Source organism: Echiichthys vipera, assembly GCF_963691815.1.
Source record: "Echiichthys vipera genome assembly, chromosome: 12".
Classification (NCBI taxonomy): Eukaryota; Metazoa; Chordata; class Actinopteri; order Perciformes; family Trachinidae; genus Echiichthys; species Echiichthys vipera.
In genome coordinates this window covers 15,306,539-15,322,337 of record NC_139837.1, presented here as the reverse complement: position 1 = coordinate 15,322,337, position 15,799 = coordinate 15,306,539, and the positions used below count along the sequence as shown (strand labels likewise).

The following is a 15,799-nucleotide window of genomic DNA, read 5'->3' as shown; positions in this document are numbered from 1 at the left end:
TAGTCTACATGAAATAACAACATGGTAGAACCTATTCTGCATACTTCTGTGTGAATTAAATACTTGAAAAATGAGATGTCCTGAGTATTTTCTCATTTTACTAATAACTTTAGTGTTAATGATTAGAATGAAAGCATAATCAACAGACGTTTTGATGATATAACTCGTTGTAATGCCCAGCCCTATATGTAATTTTCTAAAACTAATTGTCAAGTTATTTTGTCTTAAGAATTGCTTGTTTTGTCCGAAAAACAGTCCAAAACGCAAAGATACCAGAATATATTTAATTTAGTATCCTAGACAACTTAGAAAACCAGCACATTTAAAAAAGAAAAAGTACCAGTCAGTGAATATTTAGTACTTTTTGATTAGAAAATTACTTAAACTATGAATACAATATTAAAATACCTGCCAATTAACGAGTCATTGTTTCAGCTCTAGCACAAATGTCTTTTTATTACCAATAGGGATGATGGCCTCAATGTAATGATGTAATGATATGTCTGCCTAGTCACTACACCATTGTGCAGTCTTATTACAGCAACAGCTTAGCACTGACAGGGCTACTGCATGTGTCGGCTCACACAGGAGCAGCTGTGGCTGATTTCCCTGGAACCTGCTCTACAGCTTCATGTCACTTAACAGCTTTATGTGATAACTGTTTGGCTTTTGAAAATCTCTTTTGGCCTCTAAATCAGCTTTCATTGTGGGATTTCCCAAATGTTTTTGTGTGCGTCTGCACTATCTGGCTTCTGTGGGAGCTGTAGATGTCTGTGGGGGCCCAGAGTCCAACACTCAGCCCCGGAGCAAATGAGATTCTCCTGACCTCAGCACTAGCAGGAGCAGAGAGCCCTGCCGCTGCTGAGGCCCACAGCACACAAAGACCGGCATGTTTCTATTGTGCTCTTGGTTTGGCCCCTCTCGCTGATTTCCTGTGGTGATATCTCCAACCAGCTGCCTTATCGGCTCTATGTACCTACTGAAGAGGGGAAATTACAGGAGGCACAACATTAATATAGATGCATCCTGAGCCCTGATACGTTGAAGCATGACGGAGCTGCAGGGTGTTTGTTATTTTCAGTATTATCGGAACTGACCGGCCTGCAGCTCCAGGATGTGATGTAAAAATATGACGTAAACAATCAAATGATGTGATGTAAAAACATGGTGGAGATGGATGAGAAGGCCTCAGACGTGCTGAGTTCATATTGTCTTATTGCACCTGCTCTGTTTGCTGTTTGGGCGTCTAGTGAGCGATCACGCTGGTCAGTCAGGTGGTGTATCTGATGACTCTGTAATGTCCTCAGCTTTTTGACCTGTCTGTAGTTTCTCATGAGATTGCGTGTCTTCCTGTATTTCTCTGTGTGTGTTGTTTAGGAGGAGCAGAAGGGCCTGGCAGCCTTCTGCTTTATTTATTTGAACAGGAGTCATTTGTCCCCCTGGGCCTCAGATGGCCTCGGCTGTGTTTGTTGTCTAAACCCATCACAAGGATGAAATATAAATATAATTCTTTAGCCAAATGAAATAAGATGTGTCTGCATGCGAGAGACTCATCTGCTCCCGATGTCTAATAGGTCTTGAGCTTTTATGCTCAGCCTAACAGTTGGATGTGCTGCCCTTAATCTTTTTCTAAGTAGGCTATGGATGATAACAGAACGGCCTCAAATTGCTGCTATTTCAGGAAAAACCTTAAAAATTCTACATATCACTTCAGCTATCGTTGACAGTCGAGAAAGTATTTCGGATCATAAATCAACATTAAATAAAGCTGTTCACCAGAGAGCAAAGACCGACAATAAACCTGTGTCAAACTAAAAAAAATTTTAAAGTAGTGCCCAATATACAGAGGGTAAAAGTCTTCACCGCAGCTGCCCAGGTTCGGCTCGCGGCGCTTTGTTGCATATCACCCAGTGATAACTCTACAGAAAGACAATGTTTTGCACATGGATCCTAGTACAGAGTGTGGCCTTCCTTTTTTATGTCCACTAATGTAATTGCAAGTATATCATGTGAACTGATGAAGATAGGTGAAATTGAATTTGAACAATTAGTTGATTGACAGAACATTGAGTGCTTTTATTTATTAATCATCCGAATAGGGTTTTAGAACATCCATCTTTCTTAGTAGAGTTATGGTGTCACCTGTCCTGTGGTGACCTTCCCGCGTCGGTGCACCGGAGGGTTGCAGATGGAGCTCATTTGCACTCAGAATGAGAATGTAATTACATAAGCAAAACACAAAGTGCCGGCAACCAATTTTGCTCACTCAATTACAGTTCTTCACTGCGTAGCTGTTTATTTTCTGGCTCTGTGATTGATTTCATAGATTGTAGCGACCGAGCAGCAGCTAGCAGTATGGTGGAAGCTATAACAGTGTTTGTGTAATTACTATTTCTGCCAATAGGGGGAGAAAAAAGTTCTTCATTCTTGGATTAGTTTTAAATATCAATCAACAGATTTGTTTATAAAGAAAATAAGAATGAGTTGCAGCTGTAGTGTAATTCTCACACTAATGGAAATACCATCCATTTATTTGCCTTCATTATTTCCCAATACTTTTGGCTCTAACTCTACCAATTCCCTCCCCCTTCTTTTACTTCTTTTTTTATTAGATGAAAGGATTTGCTCTCCTCCATTCATGGTCCTGAACACGGAGTGCAGCCCAGATGTGCTGGAGCAGATCAAGAGGCAAGGACTCACATTCCCCTTCGGTAAGTGTTTTTTTTTTGTTTGTTTGTTTTTTTTTTACCTCATTTATCCTCTAGATACTGAGGACCTAAATCTATACTCCATATACCTAGACCTAATATTAGTTAACTACTCATTATACTTTGAAATGTCTCACATTTCTGTGTTCACTGTCAAACTGTAAGTAAAGACCTGAGTGTGAGATGTTTTGTTCCCCTGCTGAAGTTCGGTCCCTTTGCTAAATTCTGTTTTTCCTTGTCTTTCTTACTTCCTCAGTTTGCAAAACACGGGTGGCTCATGGAACCAACTCCCACGAGGTAAGAGGCCCCAGGGTCCAGAGGTCACTCACACCCTCCACAGTTTGCTTTGTGTGGGCAGTAACACTTGTCCTGTCACAGGATTGTCATTTAACTCAAGTCCAAACAACAAAATCAGATAAAGTGCTGTTATCAATATAAATCAATACCCCTGTCAGGCTGGCCTTTACTCCTCCAAACTCACATTGAATTTAGTCAGAACTTTAACTTGCCTTGTTGGTTTAAACAACTATTTTGGTTGATGAATATTGTCCTTTTTTTGTGTATACGTGTCATTTACTGTGTTCCCTCCTGTCCTCAGATGGCCATTATTTTCAGTGAAGAGGACCTAAAGGATGTAAAGCCTCCATGTGTGATCCAGAGCTTCATCAATCACAACGCAGTGCTCTACAAGGTGTTTGTGGTGGGAGACTCCTACACTGTGGTGGAGAGACCTTCTCTGAAGAACTTCCCTGCTGGACCTGCAGGTGAGGAGACGGAGAGAGAGAGGGACGGACCGAGAGAGACAGACAGACAGACAGAGAGAGAGAGGAACAGGCAGGGAAGTCCAAGGGCCGCTTTCAGCCACACTGGCCAAACTGTACAAGTTGTGCACGGCTTTTCCAAATAACCCAATAAAAGTCCTCATAAAAAGGCTTTATAGACCCTGTGATTGGACCTATTCACCCTTTTAAGGGATGCAGCAGAGTGCTATTGAGTTTTGCCCTGTTGGTATATCATACTGTTGAAAATAAACAGGAGGAGCAGTGTTTTTCTCCATGAAACCTGTCAGAAGCCTTACCCCTGGTGCATATGTGAATACAGGGTTGTCCCCTGGCACAAATGACTCCAGTATTTGCATGTGATACAGTAGAGGCCCTCATGCAAAGCAGTGTCCCCATCAGTGTAGAAGTCTGCTTTGTGTTAACTGTGCAGAGAGAACAGTTTGCTTTCAGCGTGGAATGCTGAGCGGTGCAGCAGAAAAGCACAGCCCTTGTCAAACACATAAAGCAACATACCACAGTGTTACATCTGCACAGCGTTCAGATCCCAACACTCTGCAGCCCGGAGCTATACATCGTGTTTCGTAAGGCAGGATGAAAGAGTGAGGTATGAAGATAAAGAGAGGTGGGGGGTTAGTGTTTGGAAAGAACTTAAAAATAACCATGTGAGAGATGTTCTGTCCCATCCAGCCTTCCTCGGCATGCTTCTGTGGAGTTTAACTAGTGTTTGTTCATCCAGTCCGGGAATGAACAAGCCCATCTTCCTAACACTTCATTACCACGACCTTCTACAAGCCGAGGGGCCTATTTATTTGGACAGTGATGGAATTTACTTAGTCCCCTTCACTCCCCGCCCCTCTTCCCCCCCTCTAACACCCTTTAATGTTAATCATTACAATGATAGCAAAGGCAAAAAAGCGTCGATAAATTCTCAAGTTCATCCCGTCACATTTATCACTGCTTCAAAGAAAATCCAATTGCCTGAGGCAAACAGTTTACATGCTGTTTTGTTTGCAAATGAATGCTCATCATGACATGGTTATGGCTGATAGGCTTAAAGGCTTTAAGACTTCTCACCAGGGTGGTTTGGTTTTAGGTTTCTGTTTCTTTACACCGGGTGTTGGAATCAGTAAATAAAGACATTCATTTAGTAAAGCTGTGGTTGCCTCATTACACTGTAACCAGTTGAGTTCTGCTGCCACCCAGTGCCAGAGATGAGAAATGTGCATAGATGACTGCACTGGGAAAGCATGTCAGTGTCAACACTATTTAAAATTCAGCCTCACCTTCTTCCTCTGTCTCCATTTCAGATCGGAAAGCAATTTTCTTCAACAGCCATAATGTTTCCAAACCAGAGTCATCCTCAGACTTGACCACGGTACGTCCACAATGTCACTGACTGCTGTCCCGTTTTTTTGTCTGATTTGTTTTGTTGCTAATAAATGTTACCTTTCCTGTTTATCTCAGAGAGAGAACTTAGAGGGAGTGTCTCATACACCTAGCGATGATGTCATCAGAGAGTTGTCCAGGTCATTGCGGCAGGCGCTGGGCGTGTCCCTGTTTGGCATCGACGTCATCATCAACAATCAAACAGGCCAACATGCCGTCATTGACATCAATGCATTCCCTGGTAAGTGCAGCCTCCCAACCACAGAGCAGGATGTATTCTTGTTTATTTTATTTTAATGTGTATCTACAGTGACCTGGTTCTCAGGTGCCACTCAGGAGAGACGTAGTGATGTCATTCTTTTGTGCCTGGTGATAAATGCTCCCCCCCTGTCACCTGTGTAATCATGTAGCTTGTGTTTTGAACTCTGTCTTGAAAACCCCCCCCCAAAAATAGATTTTAAGTCATGTACGGGAAAGTAGACAGATGTTGTAAATAGGAATAAAACCCTTGTAAAAGCTGAATTATCTGAACTGACTGACGACCCATCTTCTCAGGTTATGAGGGCGTCCCAGAGTTTTTCAATGACCTCCTGAACCACATCACCAGTGTGCTTCAGAGCCACAACCCAGACTTCGCCCCCGCCAGCGAGCAGCCCAAAGGCCTGCCAGTGAGCACCACGGTACCTAACGCCGCCCAGCCGGCCTCCGGCTGCTGCAGCATGCTGGGCAAGGACGCCAGCGGCAGCCCCTGGATCGTAGAGGGTGACGGAGGGCTGAAGGGCTCCCGTCAGAGACTGGGCTGCAACTCTGCCATGTCCCCCAACTTCCAGCAGCACTGTGTCTCCACGATAGCCACTAAGGCTTCCTCCCAGTGACTGATCCCCTGCTCCCACTCCGTTTGATCCCTGAACAAAAAAAATAGATGACAATGGTGACAATAATAATGAATAATAATCATAATAATTATGATGTTAATGATGATAATATATCTAATCAAGAAACAAACCTTTTTCCTATACAGTTATTGAAAATGATGGTGATTGAGTATAAGCTTTTTTCTCTCTGCCTTTTTGTATTTTTCGTTTCGTCTAATGAGACTTAACAGTACTGTAATGTGAACTTTTGGGAACTTTTGCCTAATAGCTGATTTTATTTTTCTCTCTTGTGTGAGTTCTCTGTAATGAAAGGGTCCAGATGAGGTAACTAATGGGAATGGCTGAATCAGGACTGGAGAATGATGTGCCACGAGACGTGCGATGTATGATCCCTTGTATCTTACACACACAGACACACAGAGACACAGACACACACACACACACACACACACAGGTACGTTTACATTGCAACGAACCGTGCCAGTGACGTGTGTCTGGATTCTGGTCGACTGACTCCTCCACAAAAAGTGATAGGGAGAAAAGGTGGCTGGGCATTTCAACACTACTCCGCAGATCCCGGGGCTGCTATGTGACTGTGGCCAACGTAGTCTGAACATGAATGACAAAGATAGTTTTGGGGGTTTTGTTAGTTTGAACAAACAGATAACTTGTTTACCTTTTCCGGGTGCCATCAAATGTACTTCTAAGGCAGGAAGGACGCCTGCAGAAAAGAAGAAGAAAGTAAATCTCCATGACCGTGTGACCAAGTTTTTTTAAGTGATTGTTGCACCAATGTTTCTAGGTCTTGAGTGTTTTACTGTATGTCAGGATGTAACAAACAAAACATCCTTGTTAGAGTCCCGGTTTGAGTCGTTCAAGAAGACGGGGATCACATTCCTATTTGTGTTTGTGGATGTTTTCAGAGAATTCCATGATTTTTTTTTCAGAATTCCAGTCGTGAGGTTTCTCTCGTCACTTCATGGGTTTGTCGTCTCCTCAAACAGACTTCTCTAGACGTCTTCAATGCTTTCTGTAACGTTAGTAACCTTCTCTCTCCCGAGGCCAACTTGAGCGTCAAACAGACTCTGGGCTGCTGTGTTAATCAGAGAATTTGTAATCAGAAATGCAATTGCTCCACCAACATAAAGATGAAATGTGTGTTTGAATATCAACGTATTGGGTATTAATTATTTGGATCCCGTTCAATGAAAACTGTTCCATATGATTGAGGAATTTGTTCAGCTTAATTACATCTCATTTGATGTAGTTTCGCTCTTAACCGCACTTTCTGACAAAATGTAGTCAAAGAAACATTCAATCCAGTCGGTTCATTTGCTTCAAGCTTAAATTCTCCGACCGGTCTTCTGTTCCAGCTGCTGTATTTGTGTCACGTTAAAAATCATTTGGAGGGGAAGTGGGGGAAGGTGAGACAGTCCAGCTCTTGTTCCCAGTGTTCACTGTGAGATTTTTTTTTACTCCAATTTTGTTAATATCTTTGTCCTGATATCTACTAAGAGCAACTTTATTTTATTGAGATTTTATGGAGAAAAAAGTTTTATATAAATGAAATGAAAACACGGGGATGTTTTTGAACAAACGGTGGATATTTACTAGAGGTATAGTAAGAATGCTGGGTCTGGTTGTGCAGGTGGTGTCAAAGGGGCAGGTGTGCTTGTGTTTGATGCTGTTGTCTCTCTAGCATCTAGTGGGAAGGAGTGGCAACCTGCAGATTTGTTATTTTTTTTTGCATTCCTCTGAACCTGCTTCTTCTTCTCTTGTCCCAGAGAGCTCCTCCCAGTCGTTTCATTTCCTCCATCAGTATCTAAAAGGAACGGACTGTCCTCTTGCTCGCCCTGTGATCGTAACTATTAGTGACAGCGCAGCCATCTCACCAGCATCTCTCTGGGACAAAAGAATACCAAGGATGTTTTGAAAGTTGGCCTTCACTAGACACGTCATATTGTGTTTGCACAACACGTGTCATGAAGCAACAATAACTTCAAAATGTGAAGGTATTGCAGCAGGTTCAGAGGAACTTTTTACATCCTCCTCCCTTAACCCTGCCGGTTCCTAATTAAGAAAAGGGTCGAAGTTTTGGGTGCGTGTCCCTGTTTAAGCAGATATGTGTACACCACTATATTGTGTGTCCTATGCTGTGTTCCTTATTGTGCTTCTAAATGGGAAATAAATGATTAATCCTACCCGTGGTCATTTCTGCAACCCAGACAGTGTCGTCATGTTCCCAGTTTCCACCTGAATGTTTACTACTTGGGTGTCGTGTACAGTACGTGTATATATCTAACATCCGTACAATATGTTTTGTATCAGTTCTGTAATTGAGAGGAATCCACAATTTTGTGACCTTTTCTAATTAAATGGCCAAAATAACAGGGCAAAATAAACATGTGAAACCTTATCTGGCTCTATTGAATACAGCTTTGTTTTGTTTTTTAACTATACTTTCATGTCCGCTGTTTTATGTTGTTACCTCTTAGAGAATAGTCCTTGCATTCACCCACCATGTCAGAGACTGCAAGCCAAAATGTCTTAATTCTGCTCAGTCCATTCAGTTGATCTCTTCTGGTCATTATTAAACACTTTAATGTCTTTCTACAAAAAAAACCTCCATGAATATATCGAGTGCAAAGAGACTGCAAAACAAAATACAGCATTTCTCCACCCAGCCTCCAGGTTTTTATTGATTCAGCATTTATGAATCGCATATTTCATTGAATTGGAGCCGCAGTGTAAAAAAAATGTACATGCCATGACAAACTTTTTTCAACTAGGCTAAATGAGACAAAACGGTTGATATTAAAATAAAAATATATCTTTTCATAATCTTAAGTCTTCTGTACATGTAAAAACAAACAAACACAGATATATTTACAAGAGCACCAGGCAAATGTTTCTAATGCTACTTTCTGTTCCCCGTCAGGCCTCTGTGCTGCTGGGATGTTTTGTTTAACCACCAAGTGTTAATGAGGTTGTAGGTGATGTGCTGTGGGGTTCGCCAGCAGTCCCAGGATGGTGGAGAGACAGTGCAGCTTCTCCTTGACGTGCTCTGGCAACTTCTCGTTTTCCTTATACCTGTGGAGAAGACGCACCTTAATGAGAGTTGTCCCCTTGCGGCCACTGTCTTGATAACAAAGCTGATAAACACACAAGCCTTTAAAGTGACCACACATGACTGGCGTGTGTTTTTGCACCTGGTGATCCTGCCCTCGGGAGACGTGTAGGTGATGCAGGAAACCCCTGCTTGAACCACCAGCTGAGACCCGTCGTTGAACTGCACCCACACCTCTCCGCTCGTCAGCTGCAGATACAAAAGCAGAGATTTAATCGTTTAAGCGCACAGAGAATTTTTTGTTGATAGAATATTAGCTTTATTTTTTCATCAACTACCTGGGATGCCCATCCAACATTTGGCACAAATATCGACTTAACCACTTTTCCTGTGCTTTGCAGCAGGTCCTGTCGCACTGGGGAGCTCTTCTTACTCAGGCTGGCTGTGGTGAAATCAGACCCATCGTAGGAGATCATCTGAAAATATATATTTGTTTAAAAAATGAAGACACGTCATCATAATCTACCTGTCAAAGCATCTATACCATCGGTTTGTATATATACATATGTATATAGAAGTGAAGGGCTGGGAGACTCACTGAAGGAGTGATTTGTGGAGGCTGAGGGGGTGAAGCTGCCTCGGGAGGCACCGGGTTGGAAGGAGGAAGGGACGACGAGCATGGGGAGTCTGGCACGGCGGGTCTCCTAGAAGGGGTGACGTGAACAAAAACTAACATTAGCCACACAAGGCAACCTAAGTATATATGTTGCAAGAATATACAGCAACATGTTCCCCTCACCTGCCAATAGTTATGGGGAAGAAAGGGACTTTCTTGGTGCTGCGCTGCTCCTCTGCTGTGATTGCGGCCTCCAGTGACAAACATATGCTGTGGCCTTCGTCGGACATCTCTGCGTACAGCCTACTCTCCGGGCTCAGGCCGCTCAGCCCCACCTCGCCCTTTACCGTGTACGACTTCCCGCTCTTCTCCACCACTCGCACAAGCTCTGACGTCTTGTGGGTCTTTGCTCCTACACAACATACGTAGTGTTAACATATTAACTTGGACGCAAAAAGTGTGGAATCACATGTTTCAAAAAACACATTTGACTCACCATCATAAAAGCAAACCTCCAGGTCTGCACTGGGAGAGTTCTCCATTAGCATAACCTTTGCATACTTGGTGTAAAGGGTCACTTTTGGAGTCTTGGATTTCACAAGCTGCACAAACTTTGAGGCATATTGGTACTTCTTCCAATATTTCTCTGTGGGGGGGGGAAAAAGCATAAACATACAATTTCAGATCCTATATAAACTGATGTTATAAGCTGTGATTCATCGATCAGAATACCTGGAAGGTCGTTGTAACTACAAATCAGAATATCTTCTGGAGGAGCAGGAGGACAGTCCAGGACAGGAAAACCCTTTCCACCATTTGGCTGGTATATTGTCACCTACAAGAGATGATAATAATAATACGTTTTATATTATATAACATTGTGTTGTTATACTACCCTCTACCAGTCATATATGGAACATTTCAGAAAGATACTTCAGAGAGCAGTTTATTGCGCTCACCATGGAACCATCACAGGAAATCCGAAGGACTTCTTTGACCCTCTCTTGACCACTGTGGCATTTTAACAACTCCATACACACTTCCCCTGTTTCCAGGACGCTCACCTGTAGGAAATACAAGAAAAACAAACAAGATAAATTATCTCAACAGCTCACAGTGAACATTTACAGATTAGCAAAAAAAAAATAATAATAAGTAAAAAAAAGTAAGTAATATCGTACAACAGCATTTTTGGTCTTCTGTCTGATGGGCTTCAGTCTGGACGCACACAGGGGCGGCACAATGTCACCCAGCGTTTTCTTCTCTTTAACCACACTGGGTTTTGCTGTAGGGAGCTTTGACTCTCTGCCGCGAAGAGGTTGGAACTCTGCTCCAGGAATGTTTTCCCTGCACAAGTCAGAGTTGGAATGAAGGTTGTGTTGCTGGTTGTGGAGGGGGTTCACACCTCCGCTCATGGGCTTGTCTGTCCAGGAATTGTGAACCCCCAAAGGTCCTCTGCTGCCGTGGAAGCTGCTGCTGCTGCTGTGAGTGCTGCTGTCTGTAGGTCTCTGTCCAGAAGCTGAGAAAGAGTAGAAAATATTTGTTAATATCTACCAACACAGGATGTTTTTTATTGTGTTTAGAGGGTTTTAAAGATATGTTTATCAAGTTCTATAGCCCTTATCTATTCAGTCTCACAAGAGTGACTTGAGCCTATACTAACCTCTATATCTAAAAGGTAACCCTGCTAAAAACAGATAATTCCCTTCATATGCATTTGTCACTAAAGAGTGACCCCCAACTGAACTAATTAAAAGCTGCCCTGCATTAGAACATAGCTGAGTGATAAAACGTCCGTAACAGTGCTGAAATATATCATATGCACAGATAATCAATATATTTAAACAATCACAACAATCAATTTTACCCTCATTATTGAGCCAATTAGTAACTCCCTCCAGGTCTTGAAATTGCAAGTTTGGTGGATGTGCAGTCTGTGTGGATAACAAATACCCAGAACTGAAACAGAAATGCATGCTGTTAATCTCACTGAATTTTTTGAAAATGAATAGAAGATCATAGATTAAGAGACCTCTTACACTGGTGGCTGTTTGATGGGAGGTGAGGGGAGCCTCCCATGCTCTGAAAATGGGTGCTGATTGGAAGACATGGGGAAGACTGATCTTCCTAAACCAGTCAGCGTCTCCTCTGAGTGACATCTCCCCAACTCGGCATGACTCGACCCCTGGCCTGATGCACACGAGCCAGAGCGATCTGAAGAGTGAGCCCTCCTCAGGTAGCGAGAATGAGGCTGCCCACTGTCTCCACCATGAACCCCTCTGCTCCTGCCCTCTCTGTGAAATCTGTCCGCCGGATGCTGCTGCTGCTGCCACTGGTCTATGTCCTCAAAACAGGCGCTGTTTGGTTGCCGTGGAAGACTTGAAATAGGCACCATTCGGTTAGGCAGTGCAGAACCAATCATGTGCCTGGTTCTCCTGTGGAGGCGGCTGCTGCCGCTGCTGGCTGAGGTGGAGGAGGTGCAGGCAGTGGAGATGGTGGCAATACCGCTGTCCATGGATCCTTCATCCCCCAGCCCCAGCTCCTTGGTCCTGACAAGCAGGCTTTTGGTCATAAACGGGTGGTCCAGCACTGCAGAGAGGCTGGGCCGGTGGGCAGGGTCCCTCTGTAGCAGCTGATGGATCAGGTCCTGAGCCTCTAGAGAAACATGGCTAGGCATCTCGTACTCCCCAAGAACCACTTTAGACAAAGTGTGTTTCACTGTGTCCGTGTCAAACGGTGGGCGACCCATCAGGAATGCATAGAACATGCACCCCAGTGACCAGACATCTGATTCCAGACCATGAGCGCTGCGAGTGGCCACCTCCGGGGAGATGTAGTTGGGTGTCCCACACATGGTGAAGTGCTTTTCATTTGGGAGTTTGAGCTGAGTGGCCAGGCCAAAATCTGCTATCTTAATGTTCATGTTGCTTGTCAGCAAAAGGTTTGACAGGGTCAGATCTCGATGCAAAATGCCGTGGGTATGTAAATACAGCATTCCTTTCAGTATTTGATGCATGAAATGTCTTGCTGTGGAACAAAAACAACATTTTTTTAAAAGGTGAGCAGCTCCCACAACTGATCCTCAGTGAACCATTTACTGCAAAAATAATTACAATTTTATTTTCAGAGTAAAATAGTTCTGCCTGACCTTCATCCTCAGAAAAAGAAATCTTCTTCTCTTTCAGGTACCGACTCATCTCTCCATTGTGGCACATCTCCAACACCAAATACACATAGTTGCTGTCCTCAAAGTAGTTGTACAGCTTAAATAAAGACATGATATATAACACAGTATTTGTTATTATATCAAAATGAGAAGAAAGAAAAATATGGAGTGCAAAATAATCTTTTTTTCTCCATGTTTAACCTTACAGCTGACACAAATATTAAAAAATGGTTGTACAAAATTATTGTATTGCTTTGGTCAAGAAAGGTTGTATCAAATTCCCACAAGTATCTAGACAAAGCAAATGAGCCTGCTCTCCTGGTTAATCTTCAAAAACACGCTGAAGAGTGAAGGTAACATTAAACAGAGTAATTACAGATGGAAGGGGCGCATTGTCCGGATTACATAACCATGGCAACGATAGCACAAAGCTCATATAAGCAGACTCAAACACATCTGACATACACAGACTTTTGGGAGCAGCTATAAGTGTAGTTCTATTTTCATGTCCCAAAAACAATTGACTTCCGACAATTAATGCTATTTGTCTTTAACTTCAAACCTAAGATCTGTTTCTACTTCAAGTGTATTTAACAACAAAAAGATCTTATGTTTATTGTACATTTTACAAAAATAAAGATTTAATGTCACCCAGGAAATCTAAATGTGAACAAATATAAGTGAGCCGCAGCAGACTGTATATTGTGTAATAATACTTATATATCCAGCCAATGTTACCTCAAGAATAGAAGGATGTTTCAATCGGCACTGAATCTCCACCTCGTTTGTCACACGCTGAACCATACCAGCTTTGTGCATTGCTTTTTTGTCAATCTGCAGATGGTCAAAGAACAATAGAGATAATTATACACCTGCCACTCATCGGACCAACGTGCAATATGTTACAGGTGGTTTGGTCTGGGGGCATATAGTCAATCTGTCGCCCACAAAGACCATGTCGGTGGGCGAGTCGAGGGACCACATGAAGCCCTTGGGAGGCAACTATGGTCTACTAATCCACACAGTTCCAGTTTACACTCCAACTGTCAGTCACCGGCAACAGCTTGAGTGTTGGTTACGGGTCGACATTACAGGTAAAAGCAAGTTATAGTTACGTCTTATCACTGACTAAGAGATAAATGGTGGGAGTCTTACCGTTTTGATCGCAACCTCCAGACCAGTGTTCACGGATTTTGCCCGGTAAACACATGCAAAGGAGCCTTTGCCGAGGAGGGTGAGGACCTTGAAATCCTACACAGAAGAGACAAAGAAAAGATTGAGTTTCACAAACAATACCTGTATTTTCAGAGAAATGCAACTGTGATTTGAGATTTTAAAAGTATTGTTTTTTGATCCCATCACAGAGAGGATATTTAAAAGCATGATACCTCGATGCTGAGCTCCTGAGCATGAGATAAACATTTCTCCTCGTCGCCTATGCTGGCTTGGGTGTCAGCAGAAAGGTTTTGGAAGTAATAGTGAATAACCTGATCAAACATCGTCCCTCTAGCCTGCGACATGCTGCCAGTAACGTTGCAGCAAAAACAGACAACAGCCTCGCACAGGAGAAACCCTCCCACAACAAACGTTAACTGTCAAACAAGCCAACAACACCTGACGCTGTCATATGGCCAACCAAAACCTTTAATTATCCCGGCTCTCTTCCCGCTAACGAGGACCAACTGTAGCCGTTTCCAAGCAGCCAGACTGATGCAAGGTAAGGTTACATACCCGGGGTACCGACGCTGCAACACATGCTGACAGCACCAACCCCACTGGCATGAATAATCATAATAACGATAGCAAGTTAAAGTAAAAGACGACCACTTTAGGGACGTATGAAACAACAAAACTTGACGAAACAATAAAATAAGCTAACGTAATTGGCGAATTAAAGGTCTATGTATGAACTCAGGTTACATTAGTAGAGTTATATGTTTGATACATTCCAGTTAACTAATTGAATGCTTTATTGACACTTTAAACGTTAATATGTAGCTTCTATAGCTTTAAAACCAGCCATTTAACAACTTTAACTGTAGTTACCAAACAGAGATCGTTTGGAGCTAGCTAACGTTAGCTTCGGGGCGTTAGCCTAAAATAACTCACCTCGATTTTATCGCCGATGGAAACACTCATCGTGGCTGGTTTTCTTCTTGCAGATACATGCAAATGCGTAATAATGTTCCCTGGGCGGTTGAGCGCATCGGTAGTCCTCAGAGGGCGAATAGATGTTGTTCTTGTGCTCCCCTCCAAATCTTTGCCATTTCTTCCATTTTGAAAATATCCGCCCGTTACTCTCGCGTCCACGTCACAGGCTACGTCACACGACAACAATCCGTGTTACCACGCCCCCTTTGCTGGACTCCTCAAATTATAAATAAATGACTCTCTTCTAACAAAAGACAGAACAATAATTACATTACTAATAATTAGACGAATATATATATTTAGTACAGGTTTACCATTAGATGGTGTCGTATTTTTTTAAACGCATTCTAATGAAATGTTATTTAATCGAGCTACAACTAGTGATTATTTTTCATAGTCGGTTAATCTCAATTCCATTAAACCGTTAATAGACCATCAAAATAGTTGCTGATGAATTTCCATGCAATCAACTACTTAATTCATCCTCTAGATATTTCTGCTCAATTAATTACAATCACATAACTGCCCGTGTTTGTTTTGACTGACAAAAACTTTGGCATTATGAAATAAAAGTATTTGGAAAAAATAACTTTTTGAAATAAAACTGCTGGAATTAAATAAGCAGGATGAAAAAATGCTTTGGATTATTTCATAATTTCCTGGTTGCATTAAACATATCACCTGTTTTCATTTATATGATAAGTATTTCTTAATGCCTAATTTATTCATTTAATTTTGAACACGCTGTGCTCCATAGACATTATCCCTTAAAACTTCATTTTATTTGCTGAGAGTCCAACAAACTCACACCGCTTGTCAGTAATCACAGACATGCCGTTATATATATATATATATATATATATATATATATATATATATATATATATATTGTATTTATATTTTGTATTTCTTGCAGATGAAATAGTAGCAGCAGTAACAGCACATACCTCCACATTTTCTACAGCTGTCCTGATCTCACCCTGGGACTTCACTAAGACACAAGTACAGTATAGATTTGGCCAATTTATTGTATGTTCTGCTGCAGAAA

General features: G+C 42.2%; 2 protein-coding genes across 2 annotated transcripts in view; one reads left to right on the top strand and one right to left on the bottom strand.

Moving 5' to 3' along the window:
* Positions 1-8,167, top strand: part of LOC310954474 (inositol-tetrakisphosphate 1-kinase-like) — a 29,593-nt gene extending 21,426 nt beyond the window's left edge. The window contains exons 6-11 of the mRNA XM_083923927.1: positions 2,613-2,711; positions 2,965-3,005; positions 3,307-3,472; positions 4,798-4,865; positions 4,955-5,117; positions 5,432-8,167. Coding sequence (XP_083780053.1) covers positions 2,613-2,711; positions 2,965-3,005; positions 3,307-3,472; positions 4,798-4,865; positions 4,955-5,117; positions 5,432-5,751 — 857 coding nt within the window. The 3' untranslated portion in view covers positions 5,752-8,167. The remainder of the gene's footprint in view (positions 1-2,612; positions 2,712-2,964; positions 3,006-3,306; positions 3,473-4,797; positions 4,866-4,954; positions 5,118-5,431) is intronic.
* A 380-nt stretch (positions 8,168-8,547) lies between these two features.
* Positions 8,548-14,791, bottom strand: plk4 (polo-like kinase 4). The gene is made up of 15 exons (XM_083924950.1): positions 14,710-14,791; positions 13,756-13,851; positions 13,339-13,434; positions 12,583-12,697; positions 11,474-12,461; positions 11,302-11,393; positions 10,616-10,953; positions 10,394-10,498; positions 10,167-10,269; positions 9,931-10,080; positions 9,618-9,846; positions 9,417-9,522; positions 9,157-9,294; positions 8,961-9,067; positions 8,548-8,841 (listed from the first exon to the last, which is right to left on the bottom strand). The coding sequence occupies exons 1-15, from the start codon at positions 14,737-14,739 to the stop codon at positions 8,730-8,732; spliced, it is 2,805 nt and encodes a 934-aa protein (XP_083781076.1). The 5' UTR covers positions 14,740-14,791; the 3' UTR covers positions 8,548-8,729.
* Positions 14,792-15,799: the final 1,008 nt, after the last annotated feature.

Excerpts from the sequence above, each read along its gene's own strand:
- plk4 (XM_083924950.1), bottom strand. The coding sequence starts at position 14,739 with ATGAGTGTTTCCATCGGCGATAAAATCGAG. Across the intron at positions 10,270-10,393 it reads TTTCCTGTGATGGTTCCATG|GTGACAATATACCAGCCAAA; the intron begins GTGAGCGCAATA and ends CATCTCTTGTAG. Across the intron at positions 9,523-9,617 it reads TTCCCCATAACTATTGGCAG|GAGACCCGCCGTGCCAGACT; the intron begins GTGAGGGGAACA and ends CACCCCTTCTAG.